We start from the raw sequence: 23,284 nt of genomic DNA, 5'->3' as shown, positions 1-23,284 counted from the left end.
TGTCATTTAATATGATGTCAGTAAGATGTTTTATGTAAAAATGCCATAACCCTTCAGGAAAAAAATAGAAGCCTGAGAAAGGAGTTACCTGTTTCCTTAATTCAATGCTGCCATCTTCCGAATTTTCCAACAGTATCTTGACAGCTAGTCTATAGTGAGCAGGTAGCTGCACTGCAGTCCACCAAACGGGATTTAAACACAAACTTGTGGCATGTTCATTTTCTTGTGAATTGATAATTAATTTAATTCTCGAGGAACTGGTTGCACCGAATATATTTTGTATTGGAATGAACTTCACTATAATGTTTGGGAGATTTTTTGTCATTCTCCCATGCTGAAGTTTGGTGCAGATAATTATGCATAACTCAAGAGCTGGCTGAAATTAATGGTTAACAAAAAATGTACCACGAATTGAAATCTGGAAGCACCCCCACACACTTATAATGTATGCATGTATACATGCATACATAAGTACACTAATTGCCTATTTATACTGTGGGCTAGCCTTTTCCTGTTATTTAGCTTGACACTACAGTTTTATCACCTTGTTTACCACACACACACAAAATAGAATATTGCCAAAGGGGAAGAAAGCGATTATTTTGTCATATTTGGACAGATGTTTGAAATTTGCAATGCAAGATGCTGATGCGATGTGGACAAACACCATGTTCCTCTGTTTGGTTGCAGCTGCCACGCATTGTACTTCATTAGCAAAAAAACGAACAAGAAACGCTGAGCCGAAAGATGTTGATAATGTATCCATGGAATAGCAACTGGACTGGAGACGCTATTAGAAAATAAAAAATACCTGCATCTCCTAGAAGTCCTCCATGGTTTCATTAGAAGACAAGATGTAATTTTGTTCCAGATTTCCTGGGGATTGCTGTGCATAGGTTGAGAGATGGGTTTTCAGTCCAGCTTTTGCTCTCGACGTGCTGACCAGCTGCTGTTAAAGAGTTTAAGCTGTGGGATATTGCTTGGCGGATGTAATAGCTTGAGAAGAGACAACGGGGTTGCTTTTTCCTGCTAAGTGACTCACTGCTTGGTCTTACACTACATATTGCTTTGTATGCTCTGACTACTGTATTTGACATATTATAATTGAATCTAGCATAAGTGGTTTTTTGGTCTTATGTAGAAATTCCACCAAATCAATGGTGCCACAGAGATTTTAACCCCTTAGTGATACACAATTACTAAACTCTATCAAAGAGTGTGACAACCTTAAAATACAGTCGGCGCGTGACTTGCATTCAAGTAAGAAAAGCAGAATAAAGATATGCTGAAAAAAACTGTCTATCATACATGCTCTTTGTAATATGAGACAATTTAGGCACACAGTGGCCTAATCTTCTGCATTGATGGTGGATTGACACGAGGTCCTGTTGTTTTGTCTGGTCAGGATGAAAGTTCAGTGAGCAGCGAGGATTTTGATATGACCGACCCCACATGGATATCAGCTGATCCTGGCACCACATCTGACCTGAGCCCCAGCCAAGGAGAGAGAATGCACAGCCCCCAGAATGCACACAAAGAGGAAGACGGTAAGGACACTTCACCCCCCGTTTCTTGGGCACTGTGTTGGTGTGGGAAAGGCGGCGGCCCACAGTGTGCACACTTTTGACAAAGTTGTTAAAGTTGTGAAACACAGGAAGTTTGTGAAGTTTGGTCAATTTATCAACAATTTTACATCAATCTGCAACATCTGCCACCTATATCATTATTATTAATATAAATAATATATTGCATGTAAATGATATGTAATAATACCAAATATGTTACATAACATTGTAAAGCCTTTCGCATGGTTGTGGTCGGGTAAATGATGACTAGGTAAGTCCCATGTCCTCAGAAACCCTTGAATGAAGCAGCAAGAGAGCAGGTAGGTGTGATTCTTGCCATCTAAAACTGGAGAGAGAAAGAAGAATGTGATCTGTCTCTTTTAGAGATTTCCTCTTAAGTGAGCCTCCAGAGAGAACTGGTTTAATTACATGTTATAAATGAGGTCAGTGCTTTGCGTTAGGAACAGGAAAATAATAAACGCACTATCGAACATATAACCATAAATAAAGACTTATTTTCTATGGGACATCTAGAGCTATTATACACATAAGCAGACACAAATCATGAGGAGAATGGGCATGTGATTAGTTTTAAGCTTACGTCTACATTAACACAAGTAACAGAAGTTGTCATGTGGGAACTAACAAGACCATGTTGTTGAAGCCAAATCACTTTAACCAACCCCTGGATGATATTCTAGGATCAAGTTATCACCTAGCAAACCCGACAAGCCAGTGGAGGCATGCTGCCTTTCTTTCCTTGATACCGTCTGTGTGTGCAAAATCGACAATGCTCACTCAGATGGGGCCTCCAGCCATTCCCAAAGAAACCCATAGGAAATAATGCATCTTCCCGAGCCGTGCAGTACAAAGCTGTCCTGGGGGAGATGGGTTGTGGTTTTAACTGGGGTCTCTGAGTGATCTGAGTGAAGTGGAAAGGCCAGAGCGGAGTGAGAGGAGCTGTTGCAGTCGATTCAGATCAAAACAATCTCCCACTGCGCCTCTCCTGAAACATGGTTGGTTGGCCGTTGCTAGAAGGTGTGGGCTAGAGGCTGCTGGGAAGTCTTGCCCTGGAGCTGCTCCTCCACAGCTGATTGGGCTGCTGAGGTTCAGCGCAGGCTGGGGCGAGGTCACAGTGCTGGCCCAGATGTGCGAGCCCCCCGAGCAGAGTGCCTGCATATCGTCAGGCCTTCAACTTTTCTTATTTATATTTTTTGGTTCCAGTTCTATTTTTAAAGCTTTAAAAGGTCAATAAATTATGCACAGTAATATACCCAGTAGGATACTGTAGTGCTGTGAGACTCGCTCCCTGTGCCTTATTTGTTTAGTCACTGGCGTGAACCTGGGATCTGTTTCACCGTAGTTTTGTGCTCATGAACAGGTTACGTTTTACCTTGGCGAGATATGTTGTTTAATCGGACTTGATCTGAGTTTTGGATCATCATTCCGTTTGTCTGTGACTAAACTGATTAAGGCACACATTTTATTTCAATCCCAAATTTAGAGACAAATTGTGTACATATAATATAGAACAATGCAAATTACTATACTGTTTGAAAATGAGAGTTCTGTTTTGTATTTTCTCAACTGTTAAATATGCACGACTTGAACAAAAGCAAAGACAATGTCCGTGGAGTAAATATACAGGGAAGCAATGTTAGTCTGTCCGGCTCTTGGGAAACACATTTGTAATGAAATGGAAGGGGGTGAGAATATCTCCACACTCGGAGACTGGTCTCACACGGCATTACAGAGGCATAGAATTCAATAAACATGGAATGATCAAGCCCGATCCTTCATATCTAGGTACTTGGCCAGTAAGCTCGAAAATTAACCACCTGGATCTTGGGATTAAATCACAGGGGTTCACATTCCTGTTTCCTATTGATTTATGAATGTTTATTGTTTCCCTGTGCATCTTTTGGTAGTGGCTAGTGTGAGATATTATATATTACAATATTACTATATTGTATTTCCTTTACAACTGATATTTACTATGTTGTGATTTTAGCAACTGTAGATGTCCTATATAGAGTCCAAGTACATAGAAGAAGCCCTAAGGAGATGACTGGAGTGGATCACACTGATGCCGATCACAGATGATATGACTGATTACTCTGAAAGGCTTTAAACAGTTTCACTTCACTTTGGAAAGGATGTCCACATTGTTTCATCTGTAGAGTGAAAGAGAAGGGAAGATATTGCCATTATGTTACACTTTATGTATGCATGCATGCACCCATATGCTTTGCTCCAAAAGATTACTTAATGGACCCTCTACTTCCATTTGTGTTTTAAGTAACTGTTCAATATAAAGCCTTGTGCCGGCGTGAATTGCACATGGTTAAAACAAATGTTAATTGATTTTGTTTGACTGGTTTTGGTAAACAAAATTAGGTAGTCATGACACACAGACTGCCCACAATCCCGTATTGCATTATTCCCAACTAACAGAGTGATATTATTCTCCTGTGTCTCGTAGCCCTTCTTTCAAATTAAAACATTAAAAATACATGAGATCAGAGACATGCACGGGTCTCGTTGTCCTCAATTTGCACAGCAGTGATTGTGATCGTAAGAGAAGGTGGCCAACAATATCAGTGATTCCTCTGCTGTTTCACCAGTGCAAGCATCCCATCGTTGGTGCACTCCTGAATCGATTGGTTAGATGGCCATCCACATCTAGAGGATTCGTTCCATGATTGTAAGACCACTGCCTAATTGGACAACCATATATATATTTTGAAATAGTTCTTCTAAGGGCCAGGGGTGGGGGTTGGGGGTGTATGGAAAAGAAGTAGAACTTCTATGTACAGTAATCAGAGTGATGTTATTGAGGTTGATTACCACCCACTTGACTTGAGGTTTTTTTAGACTTTCTGCTAACGATGAGGCACTCACTGTGATTGAGGAAGCTGTAATTTTGCCCAGGAAGATAGATCATAATCAAGGGATCAGATAATGACTCAGGCACTTGCTTATAAATTTTTGCTGCGGTGGTGGAGGTGATGACCTGAAATATTTCACTAAGATCCAAATTAACAATGCCACCACACTTTATTTGCCGTTGGAGGGGCTTTCCACGTGCCGTGTCAAAGAAACCCAAATAACTACAGTACTTTGCGGGGACCTTTCCCTTAATTTGATAGTTAAATCAAACGGGGCTTGATGGGAACTGTTTTTATTTTATGATGCTCCGAGCGGCATAGCATGATGCCGGTGCTAATGGGCAGTAAAACTGGCACTCAGAGCCCTCATTACAGACCTCAGAAGACTTGATCCTTGCTGATACTATATATCACCCTCTTAACAAGCATTGCCACTCTGCGTCCTTTCATCTATGCTCCAGTGTTTCCCTCAGCCTGGCAGTGAGGGGTGGGGAGGAAGGGGGTGGGGGACCAGAGGCCAGGGCACTACCGCCATCAATCTAAAGGGTTTTTGAAGGTTGAGTTTGTCAAATGACTCAATACAGATTGTGCAGCCTTCCACACAGCCAAGGTTCCTGGCTCAAGAAGCAAGAGTGGGTGCTTTTGACAAGGGAGGCCAGCTCCATCCTGACAAATGGGCTAAACCTCCTTTGTCAATAATAATGATCGGCTGTTTCTGAGCAGGGCACGCTTTCTCCCTTCCGCATTGAATATTTCGTGTTCTGAGAATAACCGAAAAATGTCAGTATCGAGGCATGCTTACTGTAAGTGCAGTATTACGATGTCTAACTTAATCACCTCCTTTTTATATAAAAATATATTGGTATGGCCACAAAAGTAATGTCTCGGTCCTCATCTTCTCTACATGCTGCTGTCTAGGTATGAATGTGGGATGGGATGAGTTCAGTGGGACTTTTTTTTTTCCTTTTACGGGGATGGAAAAGTGGGGCAGTGTGAGATGATGGAATGATTTTGATATTAATCTCTCTGGAGACGCATGAGCAGGGTCAAGAAAAAACAACTCCACTGGGGTTCTTAAAAAATGTATTACAACTCATTGCATACTAGAGGCAGCGCGAGTAAGTTATAAAACTGGGAAAGGCCTCCCTGACCTACTTTATCTAACAGTGTTTGTGAGGGGATTCCACATCTGCAGATAACCTACCGACAGCACAGCGGCATTGAAAGTGAGAATTTTCACACTGGAGTGGTCATTATGGGTCTTTTCCTGAAAATTGGAGTTATATCAATATTATAGTAATAGTAGTCTAAGAACAATTCTAAAGTCAGCGGGTATTTCACATTATTTGACTAAAGGCTAAGAAATCTGCACAACAAGCAGGACGTTGTTGACTGGCTTTTTAAAACACATCTGAGCTTCTGACCAGAGTACCGGACACGTATGTGTTTTTCACAGCATTGACAGTTAGACAACTTATTTCCTTAAAACATTCAATGGAAAGTTATGTACATTTTGTTTAGTGTTAATGTTGAACCATAAAAATAAATCTAAAACATCATGAAATGCCCTTTCTGTATTTTTGTTTTATGGAACAATAATAATGTTACTAGATATAGATACTGTCCTGTATTTGTGACTAAGCAATGCTGCTTGGACACAGTATAGTGTTGCTTTGTTTCCAAGTGAGGTAATTTGAGTTAATATTTCATTGCAAGGGGATCAGTTCCCTGGGCTTAAGGCTTGTTATAAAAAATCATGTTTTGCTCAGATTTGAGGTAGAAGGGGAGTGGGTAGGGGGCGGGCAGAGGGGGGGTGCAGAGCAGTAGATATATTGAGTTAATCACAGACGTGATGCTTTGATGGTTTTCTCTCAGATGGCCTGTGAGTCATAGCCTCCATATGCTGAGGGCCATAGGCACAGCAGCATGGGGGCACGTCATTAGTTTAGGGCAGCTGACCAGTCTTGACACATATGGGCAACATTTGAAGATGAGGGAGCTGTGGCAATTACAGAGTGGGGGGCAGGGGGTGGGCTGTTGTGTTTCTACCCAGGCAAAGCAGTAGAGAGGGAGAGGGTGCCGTCTCATGCTCAGCCAGAATGTCGAGCATGGCTGTGTATTACACAGTTGATCCGTTTGGTAGCATTGGTTATGCTTATTTTGCTTAGAATTATAGAATTAATTCCTTTGTCTCGTTTAAACTATGGCGATTACTGAACTGCCACCTTGGTTTTGTTCACGCATGCATCATTGCTGTTCTGTAATAAATGATCTAGATAGTTTAGTGTTTAAATTCAAGGACCTTATTACCTGGGGTTCCCAGGTCAAGCCCTGGTCTTGTCCCTGACTCACCTTCTCTTACCCTGCACGATTTACCGAACCTCGGTGTGCTCTCTCCTCAGGACGAGATGTCTGATGTTAACAGATGCTGACCATGTTTGTGTCTGGTGTCCAGTATATTACATCGTGAAAGCCTGCATCAGAGCTAAATGCTCTCTAACGATCACTGTATTACTTTGGCTGCGTAAGTGTCCACAATAGGCGTCTAAATGTAACCGTTTCTCTGATTCTCCGAATCTTGGTACCAAACCAGTCACGTCTTTCAGAAAGACAGAAAGCCGTAAGGCGTGTGATTAAAGCCAGTGACCAATCCAATTTAAAGCAGTTTTCCTGACATGCTTTGAATCGTTCTAGATCAATGCACTCAGCATTAATCCTGTCTCCTATTATTTAAAATGTATCTTTAATTTTCATTGGGCTTACCAGGGCCTCCTTTTCCCTTAAGAACAACAAAGGGATATTAATAGGTAAACATGAGAGAAAAGTGGTTAAATTACTTTCACTGTGTTTGCGGCAGCATGCTGTGATTCTCTGACATTTTTATAGGGGTGAAATTATTCACAGCTGGGATTAGGCAGTAGAAGAAGAAGGAAAAAAATTGCGATAATCATGTGATAACCTAATGGAAATACTATTAAAAATTCAGGACCATTAACATATGACATTCACACTGTGTGTCCTATTTCATTATTAGTGTGTTGGCAAAGTTAATTTCAGGATTTGGGGTCTACCTTATGAAGAAAAACTACAAACTGGCAAACAGTGTAGATGTGTCGATGTCATGCAATCTAGTTCTTTCCGTATAAACAGACTAAACCAGGCTTGTGGATTTCCTCATTTGTCGACCTAGCAGTTTTTATTTATTCCAACTCTACAGAACACCATGCCTCTCAAAGCGCGCTTTGAGTGAATCTTTATCTTTATCTATATGTGCCAGTAAATTGGACTTTCCATTGAGCCGAGCCGAGCCAATAACCTTTAATCAATTGCCACTTTCCCTGGGTTAAACAAAGTTAATCAAGTAATAATTATAAATGAAAGCTCAGAAGTGAGGCCCAGATGTTTTGTTTTGTTTACAGAAATGGATTCCAACAGTAATCGGGCAATTAGCAGTATATCCCTAATGCAACACGCAGTTAGGAGCTGTGAATTAGGATAGGCCTGGATTCCTAAAGTCAGGTCAATAGCATGTGTTTTCACCACCCTTCACAGTGACAACAGCAGCTCCCACCATGATGTTTCTGTCATTCACCATATTCACTTCATGGGGAAAAAAGTCCAAATAAATCAACCCCTCTACGGTTTCAGCTGTTATAATGCAGCCGTTACTCTATGTTAGGTAAAATTGCTTTTTCGCTGATGAGGAATCAGAAGTAATCCTGGTCTAGAGCCCGGTTTTGTAGGTGATCGTGTGGGGTAAAGATATGCTTTTGCTCAGCTCCTATCCCTCTCATCCCTGGCCTTTGCTTTTAAGACCTGGAACGTGCTTCAGTTCCTGGATTGTTTAAGTGCCCTCTTGTCAGATGGTAGTGTTGGTTTTAAAGAGATCTGCAAGCACATGCAGACATCTCTCCTGCCCTTAATGTTTTATGAGAGGGGTTTCCGAGCGTCGGTTTAAAGGTTGCTCCATAAATGTAAAAAAAAACCTGAAATTTGTACCTTCTAGTATCAGGTGCTACTCCCGTTTGCCCTCTCTATAGGCAACAATTTAACATGAATAGCTCTATGATGATAAGATAAGGGACTGTAAAAGGGTAGGTCTCTGCATGATTTCTTTTGTCGTTCCTTTTTTGTTTTATTTTATTTAAATTGTCACGGTTCCAGTTTTTTAGGCTTAAGTGAACTACTTCGGTACCTAACACACCACCAGCAGCCCTCCACAGAAAGTTAAAGAACAGCTTTTATCAAAAGCCGGGATCCCGCAAGGATCCCAGTTACCGCTGACTCGGTCTTGCATGTCTCCAGTTTACCACCCTGCCACACAGCAGCTTACATATGGACCCAGGCAGAAAAGTGTCTTTATCAGAGATTAAATACAATTTGCTGAAAGTTAGGATAGGCTTTGTTTTTTTGTTTTTAACACAATGGATTCATGTTCATAGTGAAGACCTCTTACTTGAGTTGGGTTAATCTGCAGTACCAAAGCTGCTTATTACTGTGCAGGTCTGAAATAGCGTGTGCAGTGGAAGTCAGTTGGCAATTTATCTTTGTAGTGTGGGGAAGTGTTACCATAGGGAACCCTGTATAGGACAGGATCAGAATGTTAATAATTGATCAGAAATATATCTGATATGTTATTTAAAGAAGAACAAAAAAAAAATAGAAGCCGGTTGTTGAGTTTTACACTGGCTGTGGAAGGCAGTGCGGGCTGCCTGCAGGCCCTTTTGCTCTGAAATATTAATTTAGACAGACCTGCTTCTCCTTCACTGACTCCTATAGAATCCTATAGAGCCGAGGATCAGAATATTGACTCCACGTTGTCTAAATTCAGAACACATATCCGCTCGCACTGTACTGTGTCATACATGAAGTACAAGTCCATTAAAATAAATACAATTGAAAATTAAACTCCTCTGCCTTCCTATACAAGATGTCATGGAAACCCATGTGGTATTTGTTCTTCTCCCTGAGAAATCTCTCCTGCTTTGCTTTGTCTTTATAAGAGTCCTTCGGCACCCAACCCCCCATCCCCTACCCTGTGCTGAGATAGGATGGTGAAAGAGCTAAAACCCACCAATGTAGTTTCAGTCAAATCACCTTGAAGCCAGATATTTTCACAGGGAAAACACCAAGTATCCCAGGATGAGGTTCTACAGGAAATTATAATGATTTAGGGAAATTGCTGGTAATGTAGTCTTTGATGCTGAGTGTCAGTGTGTGTCCCCATTAAACTAAATTGTGCAGACTATCTACATGTTAGGTGGCGTCATCATTTAGCCTAATTGTTCTTAAATTGAAGACTTGCATGCAATAGCAAGATGCTGAATGTAAGCGCTGCTTTAGCATGCAGGTCATATACAGAAGGTTTGATTGAGTTTGTTGTGATTCATTGCAAAGAGGGTGTATCTTTTTTTTTAACTGTCAAAGCTTTACAGCAGATACATGCACTGACATTCAAGCTTACAGCTGCACTCTCTCTTGACAGATGAATGCAAATATAAGCGCAAACCTTGTAGGCTTCATTGCCAGGGAATGGCGTCACCTGACTGAGCACTGGCCTTAGGAAGATGTACAGTCACATAGTTCGCATTGCTAATCGGCAGCTGGTGATAGGACGCCAGCACAGCCCAGTAATTCTCAAGGTTCATCTGAACAGGCCTGGATTGGTCCCTCTAGTAGTTGGAATGACCTTCACCCTCTGTACGGTGGTTGTTGCTGGTGAGGCCGTTGCTTGTACAGTGATCTTTATTTAAATCCAACGAGGTTCCCCTTTTGATGTTTTATGCATTAAGATGTACCAGCATGCAAAGCTACCTAGTACACTGGAGGCTCCCATAAACCTACCTACCTGATCAAGGGTCTAAAGGGAGGTGATGAGGCAGAAGAATCTTAAGTACTCTTCTTTCTACAGGTCCACCAGAATTACAGTCTTAACACAAACTGACATTTATAGAATAGGCTTATTTATAGAAAAATGAGAGTGCACCACACGTCTGGAAACAGAATAATTGAAATGGCTTACTGTACTATACCATGCAAGTTAGTTTTTCTTTTGATAAGAGTACTTAGTGGGGGTGAAAAAAGACATCTTTTAAAGGTCACAATTAGTCAAGTGCATAGTTTAAATATAACCATACTTTGGCTAATGGAAAAATAGCCATTTAGATGCACATATGAAAACCTGTAGGAATGAGCAGGTCAAGTTATATTGGCGGAAATGGAAGGTTCTACCCAATGAAAATTGTTCAGGGCCAAATGCCTGATAAACCTCACAAATATTTATATGTAGGAAGATGAGGAAACGCACTGTCTGCAAATAGCCTTGAAGGACGCTCCAGGTCTAGAAACAGTGACACGGGAGGTAAGGTAATCTGTCTTTTTTTCTACAGATACACAAATTTGGTTTTAAAATCCAGGCCTGTCATCTTCTCCATTCTTGCCAATATAAATGTTACTCTCCTCATCCATTTTTTACAGTCTCTAGAGATGAGCATTCCTGAAGAAACAGATGGAAGCAGTTTTGATGTCTTGGGACCTTAAAAGAAATCCTGGAAATCTTACGATAAGAAACAAAATTCTCTGCTGTAGCAGTAGTAAAGATATTTTTTGTTATTTCTACTGAAGTGCAAATAACCAGTGCTATTCCACTGTTAATTGGTCCCTCCCTGGGGTGGCAATGCGATAGCTGATGGTCTGAAAAAAGGCTATCGGGTTGCTATACTGCAGTCTTGGGGGTCTCAAAGTCTTCCTTTAGTGGGGCAATCTGTCTTCTCACAGTGGAAGATTCAGTGTATGAATTTCATAACCGTGGTTTTTTCATATTTGTCCGCTTAAGTTATTTTCAACAGTGATCTATTTTTCTGACAAAATAGTTATAAATAGTGTACATATTATTTTTTTCCCAAAAATATTCATCACTTAACAGACTTTAAGTGGGTAACTAGGCTAGGATTGTTCAAATAACATAATGTAATTGTCATTTGCATATAAAGAAACACTTTCTTGTTTGCATTTTCTTCCCAACGTATATTATTATTATTATTATTATTATTATTATTATTACTTTATCAAATGAACGGTATTTTGAAACACTGTAATCTTCTCTTTCATACTGCAAATGAAAATAACAGCTTAGCCAGAAACACAGAAAATCAAGAGTCACATTCATCCTTTTGTTGTAGGGAGTGCTTTAGGCAGTCTGAAATGTTATTTGTAGTATATATGTATATATAGCTTTGCATAAAACAAAGCAGCTGAAAATGTGTTGATTGAAAACTATACAGCCCTGCCGTCAGTTCATTTTTCTAGCTAAGTGAAATGTTGCTCCATACAATTCAGAATGTTTTTTTTATTGTGGTGAAAAGAAAGCCAAGGCAGTCAGAAATGTAGGTGCCCCTTGAACCTTATGTTAAAATAAAAGCCTGCTTTGCTGCAGCTCAGGAGGGAGAGAGAGAAAGGATTGGGTGAGTGGGGGGCGGGGGGGTTGCACTTGAATGTTTTATGAAAAGGAATCCTTGAGTTTATGAATAACAAAGATATGAGAGGCAGCAACCTTGGTACTGGCCGATTGAATGGGGTTGTGCTGCAAGACTGTGGTGGAGTTAACAACTGGAATGCCAGCTCGGTGGCGGAGAAAGTTGCTGAGTGGCTGGTAATGTGCCCGTCTTGTGTAACAGAATTTCTAAAGAGAACAAAGGTCAGAGACGCCTGGAACTGAAGTCTGTGCAGCACAGGGTGTGTTCCCAGCGTTACCTTGTTTCTATACAAATGGAGAAGCACGACGTGAGCGCGCACCACACCGAACCGGTCTCCTGGCTTTTATTTCCTTTTTTCCTGTTATTTTTTTCTCTCAAAGAAACCACAAAAATTCTCTTACATCTAACAATAGTTCCATTAACCTGTCAGGCTGATTTAAACCTGTTGTCTGTTATAAAAGCCCTCTGTGTCTATGCAGGAAAGAAAGGCAGTTGACAGCAAAGGCATTCCTGGGGCTATTACATTTTACTTACCTGTTCCCCTGAAAGTTATCTGCATTCTTCCCACTTCATAACTGGAAAAAAAAACTCTCTGAAAAATCTCTGTTGTGTCAGAATTTCTCTCTGCACTTCAGTGTACACTCAATACACTCTCGACGTCACAAAACAACGTGTTCAGCATGCTTGATTTCTGACATTGCTTCTCAGGTTGTAGAATCCTCGTTTTCTACAAACCTTGGTTTTCAAAACAGCCTCTTTGCACTGTGGCTCTGACGTGGCCTCGTATTCATTGTCTTGCAAACTTGAAGTATGGAAGCTGTCCCTATTGGTTAACCTCTCTAAAGGACACCAATAGCTATCTGGAATTTGGAGATGCTGTTGGTTCCCTCCAATTAACTGTGGTTATGGAAGTACAGATTCCTTTTGTTCTGCTTTACTCAACCTTGACTTCAGGCATTTGAGTGTCTTCTACAAAAGGAATGTCTATAGTGCAAGCTCTGGAACAGGAGCATCCAAGGGTCCAACTCAAAAGCCAACAGAGTCATCTCTAATAATGGTTCTGCCACTTGTGTTTATGTATGGTTTAAATTCATTTAAGAAATCATTTGCATTCTTCTGTGGATGTAGACCTGGTTTAGTGTTGATTACTTGCACTGATGGTTCCGTTATAGCTCTGGAATTAAAAGGTACCATAGGATTATTCATATCTGTAAAATAGGCTGAAAACGTGAGCACTGGAGAGCACAATCCGATTCCATATAGGAATGTGTCTCTGCAACACTGTTTGGTTAACATACACTCCTACCATTGGAAAAGTTCATAGCAGGGCTGTACTGTATTACTTTTCTGGAAGTAAGAAAAGTACAACAGATTTCACAGTGAAAAACACAGAATAGTGTAGAAGTTTACTCTAGAGCAGCAGTTCCCAAACTTGTACAAAGGAAAATCTTAATTACCAATAAAAAATGCAGTACCGATATGCAACACTCAGCATTTTGAATTATTTTATTAATATTTTGTTGCTTTTTTTAATGTGGATTTGAGATTAATGTGAGACTGCAGGAAAACAATATGCTACAGTGTTTGGGAACCACTGTTCTGGAGAACAGTCCACTGTGAACTTTTTTTCTATGTGTAACCTCGGCTTTGTTAACTAGGCACAGTAGTGTTATGAGGTGTAATACAAGCATGGCTTCAAAGAAAAAAGTCTTGTTCTTGTAATCCATGGTTTAGAACAGTACAATTATATTAATATCTATCCCAGAGTGCACAGAATATTTGAATAGATTTTTGGGTTAGTTTTATATGAGTGATGTCCAATTTTCATACAGCAGGCAATAAAAAGCTTTATAACTCTCAACTGCTATGGGAAGGAACCAGCTGTAAAGATTATAATCACCATCTTCTTCTTAATGAGGCAGAGGGACCCAAAATAATGGACAGTGCTTTTACACTTCGGTGTGCCGCTGATTCACACGGACAGTGTTTTACCCTGGGATAGTCGTGACTTTGAGCTTCTCTTGCTGTGGAGCAAAGAGGTACAGCCTACATTGTGTACTTTTCCATGTAGGGAACAGAACAGGTACATATCACCTATTAATGAAATGATTGGAAACGCATGTATCTTTGTTAGGAACAGTGAACCGAATATCTCCATTGAACCACACTGGCCCCTCCCCCTCTTGGCATAAAAAAATCTACTACTCTTCTCTTTTGTGTGTGTGATCCACGCATTTCAGCTCAGTACTGTCTGTTTTCACAATGCGGTGTGAGTTTTGGGTGGGAAACAAATTTACATTTTGGATGTAACTAGTTTTTTTTTTATTCTTTAGAGATGTAGTGTAGTCAAAATAGGAATTATTTGAAAATGCTTGGACAGAAAAGAAAAAAAATAATTAAATGTGCCTCTGAGGGCTCCTTCTGTGTTAACCCCCCTTGTAATCCATTAAAATACAAACCGTATATGCCATTAGCTGTAAAAGGGATTCTTTGTGGAGGCTGAGGCCAAATAATGGCCCGTTTCAGACTCCTCCTTTTGCACCAGTATTGATAACCAACCCCCTTCCCCCACCCCGGCACAGACCCTTCCACAGTCACAGTTTAGAGTGCAACGCTGAGATTATTAGTGACAACGCTGTGGAGCGCTCCGCATATAAAGCAAATAAACCTGAGTTGCATTTTTTTCCCCCTCCTCTCGGCCTCTTTTCCTGAGGACTTGATGTTAAGGCCTTGTGATGGTGATGGTGTGGATGTAAGCTGTTGAAATTGAAATGTCATTTCTTGCTTTAAATTTAATTCCAGATTTAAAAAATGTAATTCATCAATTAAGAATGAAGGTAATGGCCGGTTAAATGCAATTTTTTATCATCGTTTTCCTCCGTCATGTGACTGTTGAAAATCTCTCCTTGATCCCTACAGAGCCCTCTGGTTCTTTCGCAGCTGCAGGTGACAAGTTACTTTGCCTGAATAAGGTGAATGAATACACAACAGATTCCCGATATCTGATCGTTCCACGGTTTTCTCCCTGAGCTGGTGCTGTTCTTGTAAGAATGAAATATTGTGTCAAGCGCCCTTCCTGTCCTTAGTGTAATTTCTCCTGCTTTTTACGGGCAAATGAAATCATAACATTACAGCATGCCATCTGCTGTCTTTGGCATAACCCCTGAAGTCAAAGCAGGAAGGCTTCCTTCGAAAAGGATGGTGTTTTCACGGAGGATAAACAGACTTGTGACGACTCTGCATTGCCGTCGCCAGAATAATCACACACCGGGAAGAATGAGTATCAAAATAAACTGGGGACCTCAGCAATTACCGTAGATGTCCTCTATCTCACCTCCCAGGTCCCTCTGGAGCATAAACTTTTTTCTTTTTTAATCATTTTAAATGTTCTTATTTTTATTAATTTGGTATGACATTTAAGAAGCTGAGTCCCCTTAATCCCTTGCTTTTCTCTGGTATCTGCCACCAAATGTATTACCATGCTGTTGACAATGGCCTCTTACAAATGTTTCTGAAGCCGGTGTAATTGCTCTCTACCTGGATCCTGCAAGGAGCATTTGTTTTTGAGTGTAATTCACCCCATAATCAGCCTGCACAAGCACCACACCTGTCTCATGCAAACACTCACCTTCCTCTTTATGCCAAACGGACATGCAGCAGAATTCAGCTCCAACTTCCTGCTCCCCACTGCCAGCCTTGCTGCTGCTCCATTGTTCAGGCGTGACTAGCCCTCACTCCCTTTGCTTTTGGCAACTCTTACTTGTGTTTTCCTGCAAAAGTTTCAGCTCATTTCAATGTTAGCAGCAAATAAATTGCTTGATCCTTTTAAATCCCCAGCCCTAGGTTCTTGTACTGTGCCAAAATAGCCTTTTAAACATTTAAACCATTTAAACTTTTGCATCATTACAAAACTTTAAACAAACATATAGTGAAGTAGTGACATGTGAGATGGTAGTGCTCAGGGGGGTGTCCTGGACTATAGCACCAAAGGGAAAAGCTAAGGGTTTTACCTTTTACACCACTGTCTCATGTAGACATTAAGCATATTATCCAAGAATCCTTAACAGCTCTTCTGAGAGTAAATATTCACTCCAGATATTTACCAATTTTTACCCATCTTATACTCAGGGTTTACTTTGTTTTGCAATAGTTTCTCCTCTCTCCATGCATTCCTATGGCCCAATGTACTGCTCTGACTAGTGCACCTCGTACGTTAGCCTGCCATACACCCGGGGTCTATCTCGCTTTAAAAGAAGAATTTCGGAGCATTCTCCTGAAGTTAGATTGAACATTAACATTGAACTACTGGCCTTCCTGATGCTTCCGTGACATTTAAAAGACGATGTTCGTGCTTTAGTTGGTTTAAATTAATGGCTCCCACATACCTGGCTTGTGATAATTGCTCTGTCTTTGTGTCTTTATGTGGTTAGAGAGTGCAGTGTGTACAGATCGTTGAGCTCCTCTCTATTTATGATCTTGGAGCTGTTCGGACACTCTGGCAGTGGTGTAATAGGTCGTCTCTTTTGTGCTGAAAACTTAAGTTGTTAATAACCCATTTCACTGGAAAGCCTGCCTTTTGTTGGGAATACCACAACTGCTATGGATGTGTGAAGAGAAAGTGAAAAGAAACTTGTGAAAACAACATTTCACTCGTGATGAAAAGGCTCTGGCTCCACAGCTCCCTCTATTCATTTTTCAAGGCTAAACTGACTATTCTAGCAATGCCTGCAATGTGCAGTTCGCACTTCAACACGAGTGCAGGCGTCCACGGCAGGGGCTGAGAAGGACTAAATATGGAGAGAGAGAGACTGGACTGGCCTGCAACATTGTTAGTTGTTTTTATTTTTCATTTGATTGTTTGCTGCGTTTTTTGTTTTTGTGAGAGCAACAGGATATTTAAAAATGCATTTCCCTGGTTGTTGTTGTTATTATTATTATTTCTTAGCAGACCCCATTGTCCAGGGTGACTTACAAAATATAAGAACAATACAAAATGCAATAATACAGTGCAGTTCAGGCATAATACATTATACAATGTATAGGAGATACAGTATGCAATATATACGTTCTTACATCCTAGATTATAAAAGCTGATAAGTGCAGACAAGATGTTAAGTCAAAGTTAAGAACTAAGGGAGCGTGAGCATGAGGGAATTCAAAATAAACAATACAAGTGCTATTAATGCAAAGGCAAGAGTATGACAAAACATTGTATAGTGTAATCTTACAGGAGAATGAAAGACAAAATTACAAGTACAGTCTGAAAAGATGTCTTGAGTAATCGCCAGAAGGAGGTCAGGGACTCGGCTGTTTTGACTTCAGTTGGAAGGTCGTTTCACCACTTAGGGGCCAGGGATGAGAAGGAGCGGCTCTGGAGGAAGGGCAGTGGAAAGAGGCAGAGTTAGTCTTTTGGCACCGGAAGACCGCAGTGGTCTGGAGGAGATGTATGGGGAGACGAGGGTCTGAAGGTAGCTTGGTGCAGTGTGGTCGAGACAGCGGTAGGTTCAATGTCTTGAACTGAATGCGTGCCGGTATTGGGAGCCAGTGGAGGGAGCGGAGCAGTGGAGTACTGTGTGCGAATCGGGGCAGAGAGAATACCAGACGAGCCGCAGAGTTCTGGATGAGCTGGAGCGGTGGGTAGTAGTCGCAGGCAGGCCGGCCAGGAGGGAGTTGCAGTAGTCCAGGCGGGAGAGGACCAGGGACTGGACGAGCAGCTGAGTCGAGTAGTTGGTGAGGAAGGGACAGATTCGGTGTATGTTGCTCAGTACACATAAGTGAGTGATGGGAGAGAAATGCAGAGAGCTGGCGGTGGACAGCATGCTCAAGGGTCTTTGGTTATACTGAATACCTTATATTTAAGATATGATCAATTCAACTGCCTATTAAAAATGTCCTGCAAAAAGAACTAAGCCCATATCTATAACACTAATGGAAGCAGAAGGAGTTAACTCAAAATATCCATTAAAATTATGCTGTAATTCCTTTAAACATAAATAACTTGGAAAACATCATCTTGACTGACATCAGATTTGTACACACACATCTAGATTTATTTTCTTTTTCTTTTTCAATGTGCATTACAGTTTTTACACGTGCTTAAGTGAATTAGTCTAATAGACACTATTTTGTATTTGTATTACATTCTATTAAGAGAAAAAATGGGTAATTAGATAATTTAATTAAGTAAACGTCAGTAGACAGAAAACATGACTTTGTCAAGTTTTGCTTTAGGCCTTAAATTATATAGCTGAACTCATGGCCTCTGACTCGCAGTTGGATGAATTTGGCCGTGAGCCTTTGAGCTGCCCGTTAGAGTCGAGGGGCACTGCTGCTCTGGGGTGGTGTGGATGTCCGCAGAGCTCAGATAATGGGTACAAGGCATGTTGCCTAACGATGCCATTATTTGGGAGTAGGGTGTGAAGAAGTGTATTATGGCATTAATTCAATTTTCTAATTAACAAGCTTGTAGCAAGAGTTATTATCCAGTATTTTGACAGTAGAAGATTTTTGTGGCATCTTAAACCCACAGAATGTATTCCTCCTTTCTAATTTCAGAAGTATTGTCGCTTTTCTCAAAACGTTTGGTTTGTTTTATATGAGGGGGGACAATTCTAAGAGGCTTAAGTGAAAGTGCGGTTCAGTGCCAAGTTATATCATCGTGCCACAAGTTGCCTGTAAGAGCAGGGTTTATTTAATTGTGAAAAATGTGCATCAGAGGGTTTAATTTAAGGGCGTGACTTTTCCAAGTGTCCGGGAATATACGGCAATCCCACTTTGAAGAGAGAAGATGGATGTACGGATATCGAGATCAAACTTTGCCTGCACTTTAAATGATAGCACAGGCTCTTACAATAGAAGGTATTCTGCATCGGCTGTGCGAGCGCTACATGCGCCGGACTTGTTGCACGCCAGAAAGTTAGTCTCAAGGTGAAGCAGGGTATTGCTCGGTGCTGCTTTCTTTTAAGGGAATATCATAATTGGTCCAGAAGGGGAGGACCTGTGCCTTTAAGCAGAATCCTAAAATTAGGCTGTAAAGAATGCAGAGAGAAGCTTAATAAAGGGAATTACTGCTAAATCACACTGCAGGCACAGTAAGCACAAACCCGCAGAGCAGAATGAGGGAGCGAGGCTGAATATTAAACATGATAAAATCCTAATGACATTCCTTCGAGGAGTGCAGACGCGAAATGTCAGTGACCTAGATTGAGATCGGAGCGCCTTCCTGCTGAATCTTTTATAGGGAACAAAAATTGGAGCAAATTTAATTTACTATAGCCAAGAGCTGAAAGGGGTGGGGAATGGTAGGAGGTGGTTGAGGTAGAGGGAAGAAGCAAACCCTTTTTTAGTTGCATGGGGAATCATTTCTGCTGGGCTCTGTATGGGAATTACAGGTCAAATCCCAGACTCAATCTGGTTTCTCTTTTACAAACCTCAGTAATCAATTACGCAGCTGCAACAAGAACTTCCCCATGTAAGTTTTTAGTGTTTAGCATTAGGTTTCATATCATAGTGGCCAGATAAATAATTTTGGAGGTTAATAAGATAGCTTCCCTATTTCTATACCATTTAAATCCTGTATACATTACTAAATACTGCTTTGATGGGCATCACTAGCCAAGTCTTTGGAGGACGTTCATGAATGTCCGATTTTTTGCAATATGGCTAAAGATCTGAGATATATATACACATGCTGTAAACTGTACCTTCACAAATGCTTTTTTATGTGCTATTCCTTGAGCCAGAAATAGCACATCATTGAAAATGCTTAATTTATAAGACCACAGTAAAGCACCATTTTGATAAATCTTTCAAAAGAATGGTCCATCTCTTTCTACGCACCTTTATCGATACAAACTGCACCGGAGCCGTCTTAGGAAGAGTCGTGCTGGTGATCAATACAGTATGAAGCCGTCTCTTGCGTGCCCCCTGGCTCTCCCATTACCATGTGATTTCTGTTTGTCTGTTGGTTTGTTCATTTGTTTGTTTAAGCCAAACCAGGCCTTTCAGGAGCTAATGAGAGTTCATTGGAAGAAACACCCAGAGGCTCGAACTGAACCTCACCTATCATCTGGCCCGATGTGGGGAGGAAAAGCGGCTCAGCACACATTTTAGAAATGAAGTGATTAAAAATGAAATGAAGTTGCTAAGCAGACATAATGAGCCTTTGCTTTCAGTGCTTATTAATTTTATATACTGCAGGCAATACAATTAGCCACTGCCAGGGAGAAGATCACCAGTGTTTGTTTCTGCTTGATACTGAGCTCCTGCCATTGAGAAGCAAAATATGCTTGTTGCCGAGATCTACTCAAGGCTGTTATGGACAATCATTCAATCATTTGCCTCTGAAACATTCCCCCCCTCCCCTAAAGAAGCACTTTTCCAGAAAGCAGCAATTCCATTGTAGCTACTTTACTCATGTCTTGCGTATCTTTAGTTTCCTTTCAACTCTGCTTTTACTGACCTATCATTTTCAGTTAGAATTGCTTTCAAAAGGAAATACAAAAGAAAATCACATTAGACTTTGCGTGTTTTTCCATGAATATCAGCTGATTCTTTGCATCTTTCCCTATCAGGGTTGGTAAATTCACTGTGTGTGTGTGTGTGTGTGTGTGTGTGTGTGTACATATACCTATAAGATTAAAACACTGAAGCCAGAGATTAAATCAGATGAACTTGTGTAAGGTATGGTGATGAAACACCCTCTTAGTTCAGTTGCAAGTCTATTTTAAAAAGACAATTTGCAGGACACGACGCAAATCTGAAAGACAAATAGGTCAGCAGTCAAATGTTTTGGCAGCAGATCCCACTTTAAGGATAGTCTTGTAATAAGTAGGAGCTTACCTTGATTCTATTTATAATCTGGCAGCCTGATCACTGGACCGCAGAGTTGGAAACGGACTAGCATATTGGAAATCCCTGTTCTTGTTGCGCTCACTTTCTAAGAAATGTGAAGTAAGCAAAATAAATAAATGAATGGAAAAGCACACAACTGACTCGCCCCGCTTTGATATCAAGGAATGCATTTAGCCGAGGATCCCTCTGACTAGGTAGACAAGTGCTGGGGATGTAAAGTAAATGCTAAGACAGTGCTTTGACCTGTAAAGGGATCAAGGATTCAAACCCGAAGAACGATACAGAAGTAAACCTCTGTAGAATTACCAGTGTTTTCTATTCACCTCACACCAGATTCCTTGGGTTGTTGCAGAGCATGCAAGCAGATGTGCAATGTAATCGTGGCTGCTGACAACTGGTCGTCTGAAGGAAGCTCGCTGACATGAACATTCATTAACGAGAGGCTCTGAATTTGTTTGCCCCTCTGTCACTGCGCCCATGTATGATGAGTTAACAATAGGTTCAGGGTTTGTTTTAATTGCTGCATTTGTCATGAGTCCCGAGCACTTTCTGAATGCGCTCATTATGTGTCAGGTCAAATGTTTACGGATTTAATTTTTTTTCAGTGTAATGCACCTTTTTTCAGTCTTCCCCCGCCTCTTTACAAGAGGATATATTTGCAGGGTCTCCTTGTTAGGGGAATCTTATTCATCAGCCTGTGTATCACTATGCAGGCATGCAAGAGGTGAAGTGATGAACGGTGGGATATTTACGGTATCCGTGACGTTTTTCAGTTGCCGTGACGTTCCTGTAATTTAAGCCCCTTTTTTTTATTGGCATCTTTCTGTACTGAACAGCAAGATCTGATAGCCTTGTGTTTTGAGGAAACATTGAGTGCTTTTAATGAAGGCGCCTGGAAATTTTCCCCTCCGGCAAAAAGAGATATCAAATTAAATATGCAAATAATCTGAACCCAGTCATCTGGCAGTTTCATGCCTGAGACAAAATTTACTTTTTTTTTATTGTTTTGTTTTATTTTATATACCGTGCAGGGACTCCTTAGCACTGCTTTGTATTGTATAAGCTGTGACCTTAATTTATGTAATTTATATTTAATACTTCTAGGTGTTTTGTGTGTGTGTTTGTAGCAAGGGTAAAACCTTTTTTTTTTTGTAATCTTTTTTAATGAAGTATTTATCTATTTTGTTTGTTTTTACCTGATTCTGTCATGTTTTTATCTTATACCTTTGAAGGGAATGACTGACCGACCCTTCAGGTGAGTCTGTATTGGAAGTCAACTAATAATAGTACATTTCAGACATCCCTGACTGTTTTGATAAGATTATCATAAGAACAGATCAATTGCCGAAGTGATCTCTACTTGTACTTAGGCACATATAGAGAGAAAGCAGGCAGGCAGGAGTAGACTTCATGGCTTGAGAGGGACTTCAGGATATTTCGAATGTGTCAGAAGTAATAACTTTCACACTGCTTGTTCATTTTTTTATCACTATTGATCAACAATACAATCTCCCTTTTTCTTTTAGCACCTTATCATCCCTTTGCAGGCTTTCCACATCTGCTTTCCACTTTCCCCAGAAAAAGCATTTGTTTGGAGTTTGAAAATGACCCTGACCCTATTCAATGAACTCCAGTGGTTTGTGCTGTAGGCCCTGCGATTCAAATTTATATTCAAATTTGTGCACAGAATTTCTTACTTCAAAATAAATGCATACTTATACTAAATCACGCCTGAGGCCCTGTCCGTCTACCACTCATCTGGGGAGTGCAGTTAAAGCCAAGGCAAAGAAATACGGTATAAAATAAATAAATAATGCTTTGGTATATTTCTCTCTTGGCCTGCAAGGATGAATTCAGACTGAGAGAAGGTCAGTGTTGTGCCTGACAACTGAGAATGCAATATCTGCTTTCTGAACAAACAAGGTGTCATGTCGGATTTCTGAACTGTCAACCATAATTTCATAACGGATGTTGTTTTTTTTTCCTTAAACAGCGATAAAAGTACAAATTGTGCCTTAGACCAAAAAGGAAATGAATTCGGTAGCTCAGAAATCAGAATTCAGAATTATTTTTATTAATTGTTTTAAGTCAGGCAGCACAAACTGAAGTCCCTATGCAGGGGTGGTGGGGGGGCACGGTGGCAGGAGTGGGATGAGGAGGTTCGTGGTCACAAGGGAGAGATGTTTATGGAGACGGAGAACAAGTAATGAGATGTGACAGGCCAGGACCATGAGTTGAGTGTGGTGAATTTCTGTGGGTGGGAGCAGCAGCACCGGCGCCCTGCTGCGCTGAGGGCCCCGCAGTCTCCCTCATTCCCTGTGGCAACACTCGGCCCCCTTGTGACAAGAGGCACGCTGGAGAGTCACATTGCTGTTTTAATTGCGAAGGGATTGGATGAGAGGGGATGGTCATTCTCTTCAGCTTAAAATAGTGCTCAGCTGAGTCATTCTGTTTCACTGCCTGGGAGACTGCAGGTCCATTTCATAACATTTAGAATTTTGGT

At 40.8% G+C, this 23,284-nt stretch overlaps 1 protein-coding gene across 2 annotated transcripts in view; it reads left to right on the top strand.

Moving 5' to 3' along the window:
- The window catches only part of nol4lb (nucleolar protein 4-like b), a 99,936-nt gene that overhangs the window by 49,425 nt on the left and 27,227 nt on the right, over nucleotides 1-23,284 (top strand). For both annotated transcript variants that reach the window (XM_066702283.1, XM_066702282.1), the window contains exon 5: nucleotides 1,406-1,547. In XM_066702283.1, coding sequence (XP_066558380.1) covers nucleotides 1,406-1,547 — 142 coding nt within the window. The remainder of the gene's footprint in view (nucleotides 1-1,405; nucleotides 1,548-23,284) is intronic.

Source organism: Amia ocellicauda, chromosome 4 (genome assembly GCF_036373705.1).
Source record: "Amia ocellicauda isolate fAmiCal2 chromosome 4, fAmiCal2.hap1, whole genome shotgun sequence".
Lineage (NCBI taxonomy): Eukaryota > Metazoa > Chordata > Actinopteri > Amiiformes > Amiidae > Amia > Amia ocellicauda.
Note: the sequence above shows the minus strand (reverse complement) of the source record. Positions and strands in the feature narration are given on the sequence as shown.